Source organism: Phocoena phocoena, chromosome 20 (assembly GCF_963924675.1).
Source record: "Phocoena phocoena chromosome 20, mPhoPho1.1, whole genome shotgun sequence".
Lineage (NCBI taxonomy): Eukaryota > Metazoa > Chordata > Mammalia > Artiodactyla > Phocoenidae > Phocoena > Phocoena phocoena.
This window is the reverse complement of record NC_089238.1, coordinates 4,916,581-4,930,927: the sequence shown is the minus strand read 5'-3', so window position 1 is coordinate 4,930,927 and position 14,347 is coordinate 4,916,581. Positions and strand designations below refer to the sequence as shown.

Genomic DNA, 14,347 nt, shown 5'->3' with positions numbered 1-14,347 from the left:
AATGTAAATGGTATAGCTATTACGGAAAACAATTTAGAGGTTCCTCTGTCTAGATAGCCAAAGGAAATGAAATCATTATACTTAGGTAATATTTGCAACACGTTCATCTAATGTTCATCGTGCTATCGTTAATCATACTGTGTTTCTATATACCTGGTATTTGCTGAGAGAGTAACCTTGAGTGTTCTTAGCACACAGAAATAAAATGGTCCTTGTGAGTTGATGGACGTGTAAAGCACTCTGTTGTGAATATTACAGTGTATACATCTGTCTAGTAAGCACATTGGATGCCTCACATGTACACCATTGTTATACATCTGTTAGGCCTCAGTAAAGCTAGAAAATGAAAAGCAAGTGGGGGCTGTGCTGGGCTTGCCTCCTGCGAGTGCTGCTCAACCCAGGCGCTTCCTTAGATCGATGAAGAATTTTGTACAGACATGTATTGTACCCTCTGACCAGGGATTCCTCTTCATACTGTCAGTGTGGGGGTCCAACCTCAACAATATTTGAGGTGCCCCACGATGTTCCAATCCGGATCCCTCACTGAGCATCGTGACTCTGAGCGCCCCCGTTCCTGAGGGCTGAGATCTGGGCTGAGGGTGAGGGCTCTGCTCTGCGTGGGGATGGATCAGGGCTGGTCAGTGACCTGCAGGGGATCGTCGGGTCCAGCTGAGGTGCCCGCTGCTGCTGGGTACGTGAGGGCCTCACCAGGAGGGGAGCCTGAACTGAAGGAAAGGGTGGGAAAATTCACCTGTTGGTCTCTGTGTGGGAGTTACTGTCCTGAGTCCCTCCTGGGACAGTGGGCAACAGAGGACCGTCTGTTCCACATGCTGAGGGCTTCCCTGTGCGTGTGGTGGTGACTCAGGAAGGGGATGTGTTGATTCTAAGCATTAAACAGCTTGTTTTCCACTTTCAGGATCGACCTCTAAAGACTCTTGTCTGAGAAAGAAGCCCAGAAGAGGAGGGAGAGGAAAGAAAAGGAGTCTGGAATGGCTCTTTCTCAGGTAAAGTCATATTCTCAGTTGTTTCTTCTGTCTGTCCTTCCTGAAATGCCCTTCTTTGGACTCGCTAATCTCTGACTCTGAAGTGTCCTGCCTGACACCTGTACATTCACACTGACTCGGGTCCTTCCCTCAGGGCCTGTCATCTCCACTTAGATCCCATTTCCCCATAACCCAGTGACCTGGAACTTGTGAAGAGGCTCCGCTGGGTGTAGTCCTGGGCAGGGCTTCACACCCATGGATTGGAGACGTGGTGTCAGTGCTACTGGACAGCAGGGATCGCTTAGGGCCCCATCAGGATGCACTGTCTGCTCTCTGTCAAGCAGGATAAAGAAGCTGGACGTTAATGTGCACAGTATCTGGTAAAATCTGGAAAACAGGCCAGTAAGAGGTAATTTGTTCTGTCTTTGTAACTTTTTTTTTTTTTTTTTTTTTGCCATGCCCCACCAAGGCTTGTGGGAACTTAGTTCCCCGACCAGGGATTGAACCCGGGCTCACTGCAGTGACTGCACCAAGCGCTAACCATTGGATCACCAGGGAATGTTTTAGTCCCTTCTTGAGTTTGAACTATGAAATCAACCTAAATCTCTGACAGTGGGAAATTCTTTAAATCACTTTCATCACCTGCATTCCTCAGAGGTTGTCTTTTCACTCTGTGGATTGTATCCTGTGATACAGAAGTTTTTACCTTTGATGCAAGTAAGGTTCCATCTTCATTCTTTTGCTGGTATGTATGTAGTTGCTCAGCATCATTTGTTATTGAGGCTGTCCTTTCCCCTTTGTGTAGTCTTTGCACCCTTGGCTGTACATTTTATATATATTCATTGGATTATTTCTGGTATCCACTGGGTTTTGTATCTGTGCTTATACCAGTACCACGTCATCCTGATTACTTTGTAATATGTTTTGAAATCTGAAAATGATGTCCATCTTCTTTTTCAAGAGTATTTTGGCTGTTGGGGGTCCTTTGAGATTCCCTATGAATTTTAGTATGATTTTTTTTTAAACTGCAAAAATTGCCTTTGAAATTTTGACAGGGATTCCATTGAATCTGTAGAACACTTTCAGTAATAAAGTCATTTTAAGAATATTAATTCTTCCAATTCATGAGTACAGGGTGTCTTTTTATTTATTTGTATATCCTTGGATTTCTTTTAGCAACATTTAGTAGTTTTCAGTGTTCAAGTCTTTCACCTCCTTGGGTAATTTTTTCCTAGTCTGTCTCTTGATGCTATAGTAAACAGTATTGTTTTCTAGCTTTCTTTTGAATTTGTTCATTGTGTATATTGTATATACCACGGCAACTGATTTTTGTGTGCTGATAATTTTTTCCTTTCTGGCCATGCCTTGCGGTTTGTGGGATCTTAGTTCCCCCGCCAGGTTTTGAACCCAGGGCCATGGCAGTGAAAGCACAGAGTCTTAACCACTGGACTGCTGGGAAATTCCCTGCTGCAATTTTTCCAAAGTTGTTTTTTCTTTTTTTTTTTTTTTTTGGCTGCATCAGGTGTTGTGGCACTCGGGATCTTCATTGAGGCGTGCGGCATCTTTTGTTGTGGCGTGCAGTGTCTTTCGTTGAGGCGCATGGGCTTCTCTCTCTAGTTGTGGCGTGCGGGGTTTTTTTTTCTCTCTCTCTAGTTGTGGCACACGGGTTCCAGAGTGCGTGGGCTCTGTAGTTTGTGGCACGCGGGCTCTCTCGTTGAGGCATGTGGGCTTAGTTGCTCTGTGGTATATGGGATCTTAGTTCCCTGACCAGGGATTGAACCCAAGTCCCTTGCCTTAGAAGGTGGATTCTTTACCAATGGACCAACCGGGAAGTCCTTGAAGTTGTGTTTTGAAGTGGTAGTTTTCTCATGGAGCCTTTTTGGTTTGCACATGTAAAACCTTGTCACATAGAGAAAAAGGTAATTTTACTTCTTTTTCAATTTGTATAACTTTGATTTCTTTTTCTTGTCTAATGGCTCTCCATACATTCTTGAACAGCAGTACAGGGTTTGCATCTTTCCCCTTTTTTGTTGTAAGCATTTAGCATTGTAGACTTCCCTTTTACTATGGTTTTGACTGCCTGTTATAAATTTTGGTATGTTGTGTTTTTATTTTCATTCAGATATTTTTACAATTTCCGTGTGATTTCTTCTTTAACCCGTTGCTTCTTTTTTTAAAAAATAAATTTATTTATTTTACTTTTGGCTGTGTTGGGTCTTCATTGCTGCGTGTGGGCTTTCTCTAGTTGTGGTGAGCAGGGGCTACTCTTTGTTGTGGTGCGCGGGCTTCTCATTGCGGTGACTTCTCTTGTTGTGGAGCACGGGCTCTAGGCACGTGGGCTTCAGTAGTTGTGGCGCTGGGGCTCTGTAGTTGTGGTGCACAGGCTTATTTGCTCCACAGCATGTGGGATCTTTGCGGACCAGGGCTCGAACCTGTGTCCCCTGTATTGGCAGGCGGATTCTTAACCACTGAGCCACAAGGGAAGCCTGGCCCATTGCTTCTTTAAGAATCAGCTGTTTAACTTGTACATCTTGGGGGTTTTCCTGTTTTCCCTCTGTTTGTTATTTCAAGTTTCATTTCATTGTGGTTAGAGAAGATACTTTTTAGATCTCAGTCTCCTTAAATTTGTTAAGATTTGTTTTGTGGCCTAAGATGTGTTTTGTGGTCTGTTATGGAGAATGTTTCATGTTTGCTTGAGAAGGATGTTTTTTGGTGTTGGGTGGAGTGTTCTGTACATGTCTTTTAGGTACAATTGTTATTTAGTGTAGTTCAAGTTCTCTGTTTCCTTTTAAGTTGTTTCCATGTGTAGATAAAACTAGAGTATTGAAGTCTCATACTGACATTTTGCTGTTGTCTATTTCTGTTGTTTCCTTCATATTTGGGCAAGCTCTAATGTTAGATGTATATATATTTATAATTGTTATATCTTCCTGGTGAATGGACTGTTTTATCATTATATAATATCCTTTGTCTCTTGTGTCAGTTTTTGTCTTTATTTTTTCTGATGTAATATAGTCACCCCTGTTCTCTTTAGGATGGACTATCTTTTCACATCCTTTCTCTGTTCTTAGATTTCTATGTCCTTAGATTTGTGAATGTTCACAGTTCCAACTCTCTGACACACTCTCTTTGTGTCTCTTGCCCTCTGTTTTCCTCCTCTTACTGCCTCTAATGGCTCTTGCTCAGGCACACTGTACATTGGTGAAAGGCAGGTGCCCTGGCCAGCCCCCTTCACTCCACTGTAACTTCAGAGGGAATGTGTCAAGTTTCCTTCTAATCATGCTGTTTGGTGAAATATTCTTCCTTAATTACAATATACTTTTTTTTTTTTTTTTTTTGCAGTATGTGGGCCTCTCACTGTTGTGGCCTCTCCCGTTGCGGAGCACAGGCTCCGGACGCGCAGGCTTAGTGGCCACGGCTCACGGGCCCAGCCGCTCTGCGGCATGTGGGATCTTCCCGGACTGGGGCACGAACCCGTGTCCCCTGCATTGGCAGGCGGATTCTCAACCACTGCGCCACCAGGGAAGCCCACAATATACTTTTTTCCATATTCTTTTTAGTCATGATATTTAATTCTCCGAGTAGTTTTTTTTTTTTTTTTTTTTTTCCGGTATGCGGGCCTCTCACTGTTGTGGCCTCTCCCATCGCGGAGCACAGGCTCCGGACGCGCAGGCCCAGCAGCCATGGCCCATGGGCCCAGCCGCTCCGCAGCATGCGGGATCCTCCCGGACCGGGGCACGAACCCGTGTCCCCCGCATCGGCAGGCAGACTCCCAACCACTGCGCCACCAGGGAAGCCCTCTCCGAGTAGTTTTTAACTTTACTATTGTGATAATTTTTTTCTTAGTCTCTTAAATTAATGTATAATAGTAATAACTTTTCTGATTTTGAGTCAGTGTTTTATGTGTGGAATACAGAAATAAACTCTGCTTTGCATTTGTTAATACCTACCTATGTCAATATTGTGGTTTAAATTGTATTTATATATGGGTATACAATAGAGATTGCAGTTAAAGGATCCTATTTTTTTTCATGTTAGTACCATTTAATACAGTTGATACTTTTTCATTGTTCCAAAGATGCTGAAATTCACATAAATAAAAATGATGATAAAAAAAATCATGCAGTAATATATCCAGAGACAACTTCTCTCGTTTCAGTTATTTGTGCATTTACCTGTGTGTCCATGAGTTCATGGATGTACAAGTCCATGGTTTTGATAAAAGGCATCAGAATTTTATAACTATGTACTGTATTTTATTGCAGTTGAAATTATATCATAAATATATTACATGGCCTTGAATTTTTCCTACACTATCCTGTTAATGGTTCAGATACTAGTAAGATTACTAACGTGTGTGTGTGTGTGTGTGTGTGTGTGTGTGTGTGCGCGCGCGCACGCACACGTGCCTACATCTATAATGACCTTTTATTGCCTTTCATGTTGTTCAACTTCTTTCAAGTTTTCTGGGAGAATCCTCTGGCCGTGTGCTTCCAAAGCTCTTCTGTTACTTCAGTTTTTGCTTCTTTATCTTCAGTTCAAGACTGCATCCACCTTAATTCAGGTGCTTGCTGTATCATTTCTTAGCTTGAACTAAGTTGAGTTTCTCCGAATGTCTCTGACAGTTTTCTCCTCTGCACGATGGGAACAGATGTTTCTCTGCTGAGCTACAATGTTGATAAAAAAGTTCATATCTATAAAGCATTTAGAGTAATGCTTAGCATCTGTGAAGTATTCAGGCACCTTTAGTCATTGCTGTTCTTATCGTCATTGTAATTTAAGATTTTGATTTTCTTTTTTAAAGCACTGTGGACTTAGTCATCTCTAAAGGCACCACTCATAGTGTAGTTCATCTAGATTTTGAATAGCACTCAGTGTGTAAGACATAATCTAACACTTCTGGATAGAGAACTCATTGTTGAATTTTATTTATATGTATTTCATGTATTGTCCACAAAAATGAAAAATACACATTGATTACAGGTTATCATAATCTCTATGAAAAAGCATAAGAAATTAAAATTAGAGACCCATAATTTCCCCAGATATCTTTATATGGATCTGTCAGAATACATACTTCAACTTGATCTTTTCACCTCTTCTCATTTTGTGTGAAAATAAGAATTCTCCTCATGGCCCCTTGGTGAAATGTGTTTTCATTTCAGGCACAGTTGACCTTCAAGGATGTGGCCATAGAATTCTCTCAGGAGGAATGGGAATGCCTGGACCCTGCTCAGAGGGCCTTGTACAGGGACGTGATGTTGGAGACCTACAGGAACCTGGTCTCCCTGGGTGAGGATAACTTCCCTCCAGAAATTGGGATCTGCCCTTATGTATCTTTGCATTTTCCATTGTGTGCCTCCTGGGAGCCCCTGTTCTGCTTGACTGATCTGAAATCCTTGTTGATTCAGACATGGAAAGCTTCAGGATGCAGCCTCAGGAGTTTAAGTCTACCTTTTCCTCTGATGGCCTGCGCAGTTCATGATACATCAGGAGTTGTTCCAGAGCTTACATGTATATAAAGCTCAATGGGAAACTTTTAATATACCCATTTTCCTGTTTCCTACCCCTGTGCTTGTGATTTAGGAGTTTTAGGAAAAAAGCTACGTTTCTGCACATTATACTGTTCCCTGTGTATTCAGGAGGTAAAGAGCAGGTCAGTTTTTTGAAATACTTTTCTGTTTCCATCTGTAGTCACCTCAGTTCTCAGCTGAGCAAGAGACCAGGATTCTGGAAAAGCCACAGCAAATCATGTTTCCTTCCTCTTATGTGGAGGAATTCCTGTTTCTTATCTGAATATTTTACCCACTTTGTAACAAGAGAATGAGCCCTGGGCTGGGAAGACTGATCTGAATACCTTTGGGGATGTATCAAAGTGTGAACACAGGTCAGATCTCAGAAGCGCCGATGGGAAGCCTCATTATTAATAGTGTTTGGAGTCTTTCCCCTCATCAGAGAGTTCTATGGGAATACAAAAATTTACTTATTATTTGAGCTCTCAGAGGAAATTTTTCTTCTCCATAACTTATCCCTCTTGTGCTTCCACATGTAAAATGTATTCTTTCACCCTCCAGTGGTGCTGCAGCTCCACCAGAGACAAAGGCAAGGTCTTTATCATGATCTGCGACACTCTGCCATCTGGTTTCTGTGAGCTCTTGTTGCTTGAATTAGCAGAGCATGAGGTGGACTTTTTCAAAGGGGCCTCTTGCCCCCTCATCTCTCCTTCTCGACTTCATTCCATTGGATGCTCAGTTCTCAGTCCACATAGATAAGAGCTGATGCCTGCAGACTGCAATCCCTGAACCTTTCCCGGTTCCATCCCCATTTGATGTTTTTAGGAGACCTCATCAGAAGATGGGAGACACTGGCTGCTCTTTGATTCCATGTGGCATCTCAGAACCTGCATGTAGCTGTCTCAAGCCCTGTCTCCCTGTTTAGGTCCCTCCTACATTTCTTCTGTTCTGCTTTGGCCACATTCTTCAGGCTTGTGTGTAACAGGGAGGTGCATTCTATCTTCTGTAATTATTACTTAGGAAAACTAAGGACAGTGGACAGGGAGATCATCTCTTTGCTCCCCAGTCCTACTGAGGAGCATATATGTATCTTTCAGCCTCTTAGTTTGGTATCTGTGGCTAGAGCACATTGTTCCATCTGAAGGTTCTATGATATCTGACACACATAGCTCATATTTTTTTCACTCCTGTACTGCTCTACCTAGTCTGGGAATGTATCCTCTTCCTGATTTCATACTCTCCTAAGTTTGTGTGATTTTGCCTCTGAAACTTGTTTATGAAATACAGAGAACTAGGCTCTGAAATTTTATCCAGAACCTTTGGTGTGATAATCCACCCTTCGTTAATCAACAACTTCTGGTGGACTCTCTATAGGGTGGGTTTACTGGGTGACAGATAATTTTGAATGAGAATACTATCCCTCATATATTGTAATATTTTCCTGCTATATAGAAAATCACCACTTAAAGCTATAGTGAAGTGGTCTGCATATTCTATGATATGAGATAGAAAGTATCACCAGAGCCTGGCTGATAAATCTTTCCAGGTTTTTTTCTGGTTTTGAGCAGTGTCACAAAAGCCTGTCTCAAGGGCACTGTGATAGTGGTGTTCACATGTACTATGCCCATCCCCTTTCACCCTCAGTAAACGGTGAATAGGAATTTCTCCTCAGGGTAACATTGCCCAAGTTCACATCCTCATCTTTGTGAGGCTGTTGTGTAAACTGTTGTTTTGGGGTCACCTGTGTGCTATTGTTCTTTCTACATCAACAGCTAATTTTGAAACATCTAAATGAGAGAATTTATGAAGTGCAGTGATACCTTCAATCTGAACCATACTTCGTTTTGTTTAGTAGACTGCCCTTCCCCCACTGAGTGGTCCTGATACTCCTGCGGAACATCACTTGACCACATACACCAGAGTTTATCTCTCATGTCTCTGTCGTATGCCACTGGTCTCTCTCTGTCTTTATGCTAGGACCATACTGCTTTGGTTAGTTTAGGTTTCTAAGAATTTTGAAATGATGGTGAAACCTCCAACTTCATTTTTTTCAACCTTGGTTTTGCTATTGAGTGTCTTTTGAGATTGCATTTGAATCTTAGGATGGATCTGTTTCTTCGAGACACACTATTGGGATTTTATTAGAGATTGTGTTGAATCTGTTGATCACTTAGGGTAGTATTTACATACTGACAATATTTACTTCTAATCCATGAACTTGGGATATCTTTGCATTAATTTGTGTCTTTTCAAATATTTTTCAGCTGTGTTTTTAGTTTATAGTGCATATATCTTTCCCTTCTGTAAAGTTTTGCCAAGTACTTTATTTTTCTGATGGTATTGTAAATGAAATTGTTTTCTGAATTTCCTTCTTGATTTTTTATTGTCACTGTATAGAAACAGTATTGATTTTTGTTTGTCAATTTTATATATTGTCATCTTTCTGAGTTCATTATTTCTATCAAATTTTTGTTTAAGTATCTTCACGGGGTTTTTTTATTTTTTAATTTTTTTAATTTTTTTGCCGTGCTGCATGGCTTGTGGGATATTAGTTCCCACACAAGGGATCAAACCCAGGCCCCCAGCAGAGGAAGCATGGAGTCCTAACCACCGGACCACCGGGGAATTCCCCAGGGTTTTTTAATTAGATCATTTCATTTGTCAAAAGAGATAGTTTTGCTTCTTTTTGCTATTGGAATTGTTTTTATGTCTTTTTCCGCTACCTATGTGTACTTGCTAGGAATTCCAGTAATTTTTTTTTAGAAATACTGAGTGCAAGTATCCTTGTCTTTTTCTTGATCTTAGAGGAAAGGCTTTAAGTCATTCCCCATTGAGTATGATGTTAGCTGTGGGCTTTTAATACATGTCCTTTACTATGTTGAGGTCATTTTTTTCTATTTCTGGTTTACTGAGTGTTTTTATCATGTTTTTAGCATTTCCCCATGAGGACACCTCTGGTAATTGGGAGGCTCCTTCCAGTTCAATCTCAATGCAATGTAAGAAGGAGGCGGGGAGTCACAGGCCAGGGAATTGTCATGAACTTTCCTACATTTTTTGGTTTAGTGTTTTCAGGATAGGCAGTTGCCTGGGTGCTCCCGCTGTTTTTTTTTACTGGTTTGTAGAGTTTTCCCAAATCCTTTTTTTGTCTGTTGTTTTTAACTTGGCTTCCTCACGGCTGTAATGAGTGCCTGTGGTTTACTGTTCTGTTGACATCACTCCTCATGGTTTTGTTTTTCTTTGCAGAGTTTGTGTCTGTAAGAAATTTAATGATACGAGTTTCAGTATTTAGAGAGGCCAGCTAAAAGAACACTGCCATGTTTAATAACAAGGAGTGTTAACGTAAACATTTTATATACCAAATTATGTTATGTGATCTATATTTTAGTTAGGAACACTTTTCTCTTTCTTTGCTTACTTAACTTAATTGTGATCCTATCCTGAAATTGCTCAGGCTTTCTCAAACGCTTTCTGCTATCTTTGTTTCCCCATACAAACCCTGCTCACCCAGCCAGGAGATCTTCATTCTGAAATCAGGATCTCCCTACTTTACAGTAGTGTTGATCTGATTACTTTGTTCTGCACGTGTGTGTACAGAATAGACTGATCCGTCTCCCTCTGCTGGTCTTCTCCTGGTTTTTCCTTCTGCTTTCTGCTAAGAACATTATTGCACCATCTCCTTGAATATTGTGTATGTTTTTATTGAATATGTGCATGGAAATACAGCTGTTGGAATTCGATACCTTGCATAGCAAATAGTGTAATAGATTTAAAGTTAGTTTACTTCTACAGTGTTTAAATCTCTTTCAGTTCTTCCCATACTCATAGTATAACTCCCATAGTTAAAAAACTCTGTGCTCCACTCAGGCCCTTTCTCAGTCCTGACCTTTCCTTACATGGTACCTTGATGTGGATGGAAAGATTGTTATTTCCTAGCACATTTAAGTTATTCTCCTGAACTTCCCAATTTCTACAGCACTCCTTCACCCATCCCTCCACCTTCCACATCGCTCACACTGTAAAAATAATGCCTCTTTATATATCGAACAACTGTCTCATGACACAACCTAAATCATTTTCTGTGTAGTTGTGATGACTCAGAAACCATTTCCAGGAGGGGTGGCTGAATACCCTTCGTAGTTATCCAGCTCACTTCTTGCATCTCCCTTGAAGTTTTCTTTGTCAACTCCTGATGTTTTTTGTCATATTTTGTAATCTGTCCTCTGCTGCTGTTGGGCGGGTGGTCATGCTTAAGATTATGTTGTCTCAGTCTGTTGGTCAAGGTCCACATCATGGTTCTCACTGCTTTCTGCATCATTTGGGGTCATGCACAGAAACCTGATTCCACTTTCCTTACTTAAAAACTTCTGATAACTTTCCTCAAGCCTTTTGAAAGAAACTAGTAATGTTAGATGGCTTGAAATAGTGGGGATTTTTTGGGTTTTTTTGTTTGTTTGTTTGTTTGTGTTTTTGGCCATACCACGCTGCTTGCGGGACCTTACTTTCTCAACCAGGAATGGAACCGGGCCCATGGCAGTGAAAGTGCTGAATTCTAACCACTGGACTGCCAGGGAATTCCCAGAAATAGTGCATTGTTTTTATATTAATGAATCAAAAGTGGCTTTTGTATAAAAAAGATATATTAATATTCTGGCATGTTTATTATGATGTCCCTTTTTTTGCCTTATATATTGTATGCCTTTCTTTTGCAATTTGTTGTATGAACCTAGTTAAATAAATTCAAAAATTGCTCTCTCTTCATTACATATATTTTGGAGCCAATGAACTGGATATTTTAGGGCACTGAACGGATAGGGAGTTGTTCTATTTAATGGCTGTTAATATAACTGGAGAATATTTCATTTATTGATATTTAATTGTGATATACAGAAGGTGGTCTTTCAGAATGTTTTATGCTTCTTCCTGGGTACATAGATTTACAGCACATTTTTAGAAGAACATTTTGTTTTTTAAAATACTGTTTTATCATATTCACCATTTTCTGTATGCTATATTTGTTTCCCAATTGGAAACCGCCACTCCTTGAGATTATTCATTGAATAAGTTAGTTTTGCATTATTTACTGTTACAATTATTTACTGTCTGTTTTTTTAGCATTCATTTCTATTTAACAAGTATGCACAATATATGTATAGTATAATATTCTTTTCTCCTCAGTTACGAGGCACCAGTATGTTTACTGCTAATTGGTATATGCTTTGGTGTCATGGCTGAAAAATACACTTTCTTTGACAGCTAACAGAAGTTTTCTCAATCTGAGTGTTTTTATCATAGGTTATTTGAAAATTGGGTACCGAAAATTTAAGTGGAATTATCTCGATCACTTTATCTTTAGTAAAGAATCATTCCTTTTGTGTTTGTAAAGGTTTTAATATCATGGTTGGGAATTTTCGTAACTCTGTTTTGTGTAAGTACTAATTTTGGTGTAATATGTGTTTAACATGAACTATTTACTTATGAATTGGGATGAATAGGATACTTATGGTTCTTTATATCTTGTAGATATCTCTCACGTACATGTGATCAAGAAATTACAACTAAATGCAAACACTGATAGAGCAGAAGTATTCCAAACACTGATATTGGGAAGACATGAAAAAATCAAGCATTTTTACCTCAGGGAAATCCAGGAAAATGTACATGACTTTGAGTCTCAGCCAAGAGATGAGGAAAGAAATTATAAAGGAATGCCTATAAACCATAACAAAAAGCTGGCTGATAAGAGAGATCGACATGGTAGAAGTGTTGCAGGAATCAAGCCTATTGAAAACAGGCTGGCGTTAAGCTTTCAGGATGAACTGCATATTTTCAAAAGTGAAGAGAAAATTGATGAATTTAATCAAGCTGACAAGAGTATCAGCATTAGTGCCTCATTTTCACCACTTCAAGGAACTTCTCCTACTGTCCAAACCACCATTTCTAATTCATATGAGAATGATTTTATACATCCATCAATACTGACACAAGACCAGAGTGCATGCATGGAAAGCCCTTACAAGTGTAATCAGTGTGGCAAAACCTTTCATCAGGGCTTAAATCTCACTCAGCATCAGTTGATCCATACAAAAGAGAAAATACTTAATTGTGATGTATGTTGCAAAGTCTTTAGTCGAAATTCAGACCTTGCAATTCATCGAACGATTCATACTGAAGAGAAATCTTACAAATATAACGAGTGTGGTAAAACCCTTAATCATGGCTTGCACCTCACTGGACATCAGATAATCCATACAAAAGAGAACTTATATAAATGTGATGTATGTGAAAAAGTGTTTAGTCAAAGTTCATACCTTGCAGTTCATCAGAGAATTCATACTGGAGAGAAACCATACAAATGTAACGAATGTGGCAAGGTCTTTAGTCAGAATTCATACCTTGCAAAACATCGCAGAATTCATACTGGAGAGAAACCTTACAAGTGTAATGAGTGCGGCAAGGCTTTTAGTCAAAAAGGAAACCTTGCAAGTCATCAGAGAATTCATACTGGAGAGAAACCTTACAAATGTGATGAGTGTGGTAAGGTATTTAGTATTAGATCAACCCTTGTCAGTCATCAGATAATTCATACTGGAGAGAAACACTACAAATGTAATGAGTGTGGCAGAACCTTTTATTTTGGCTCACACCTCATACAACATCAAATCATCCATTCAGGAGATAAGCCATATAAATGTGATGTATGTGGCAAAGTCTTCGGTCAAAATTCATACCTTGCAGTTCATCGGAGAATTCATACTGGGGAGAAACCTTACCAATGTAAAGACTGTGGCAAAATCTTTAATCACAGCTCAAACCTCAGGAGACATCAGATAATCCATACAGGGCAGAAATTATGTAAATGTGATATATGTGGCAGAGTCTTTAGTTATAATTCATACCTTGCAATTCACCAGAGAGTTCATACTGGAGAGAAACCTTACAAATGTAGTGAGTGTGGCAAGGTCTTCAATCGGAATTCAAATCTCGTAATTCATCAGAGAATTCATACTGGAGAGAAACCTTACAAGTGTAACGAGTGTGGCAGGTGCTTTAGTCGAAAAGCATACCTTGCAAAGCATCAGAGTGTTCATACAAAAGCGAAACCTTACAAAGATAAAAACTGTTGAAAAACCTTTACTTAGATCTCAACTCTCACTACATATCAGGTAATAAGTACAAAGGGGGAATCATATTAACGTGATGTTATGTGGGAAGGTCTTCACTCAAAATTGACACTTTGGGCTTCCCTGGTGGCACAGTGGTTAAGAATCCGCCTGCCAATGCAGGAGACACAGGTTCGATCCCTGGCCTGGGAAGATCCTACATGCTGCAGAGCAACTAAGCCCGTGCGCCACAACTACTGAGCCTGTGCTCTAGAGCCCGTGAGCCACAACTACTGAGCCCGCATGCCACAGCTACTAAAGCCTGTGTACCTAGAGCCCATGCTCTGCAACAAGAGAAGCCACCGCAGTGAGAAGCCTGCTCACCACAACGAACAGTAGCCCCCGCTCGCTGCAACAAGAGAAGAGCCTGCTTGTGGCAGTGAAGACCCAATGCAGCCATAAATAAATAAATATTTTAAAAATCCTTAAAAAACAAAACAAAACAAAATTGACACTTAAAATTCATGGGAGATTCATAGTGGAGAGAAGCTGTGCACATGTCATGAGTGTGGCAAAGCCTCACCATCACATAATCTATACTGGACAGAAACTCTAGAAATGTATTGAATTTCTCAAAGTCTTCAGTCAAAATTCATACCTTAAGGTGCACCGAAGTTTCATATTGGAAAGCTGCCTGACAAATGTGATGAGTGTGAAAAACCCGTCAGTGTACTTAGAAGCTTATCTTACT

At 40.1% G+C, this 14,347-nt stretch overlaps 1 protein-coding gene across 1 annotated transcript; it reads left to right on the top strand.

Annotated features, from left to right (window-relative positions):
* The first annotated feature begins 938 nt into the window (after nt 1-938).
* On the top strand, nt 939-13,635 carry LOC136140393 (zinc finger protein 480-like). The gene is given in 5 exon segments (XM_065898482.1): nt 939-1,004; nt 6,149-6,275; nt 7,182-7,190; nt 12,242-12,691; nt 12,752-13,635. Coding segments are annotated over 5 exon segments (1,485 nt in total). The 5' UTR covers nt 939-989.
* The last annotated feature ends 712 nt before the right edge of the window (nt 13,636-14,347 follow it).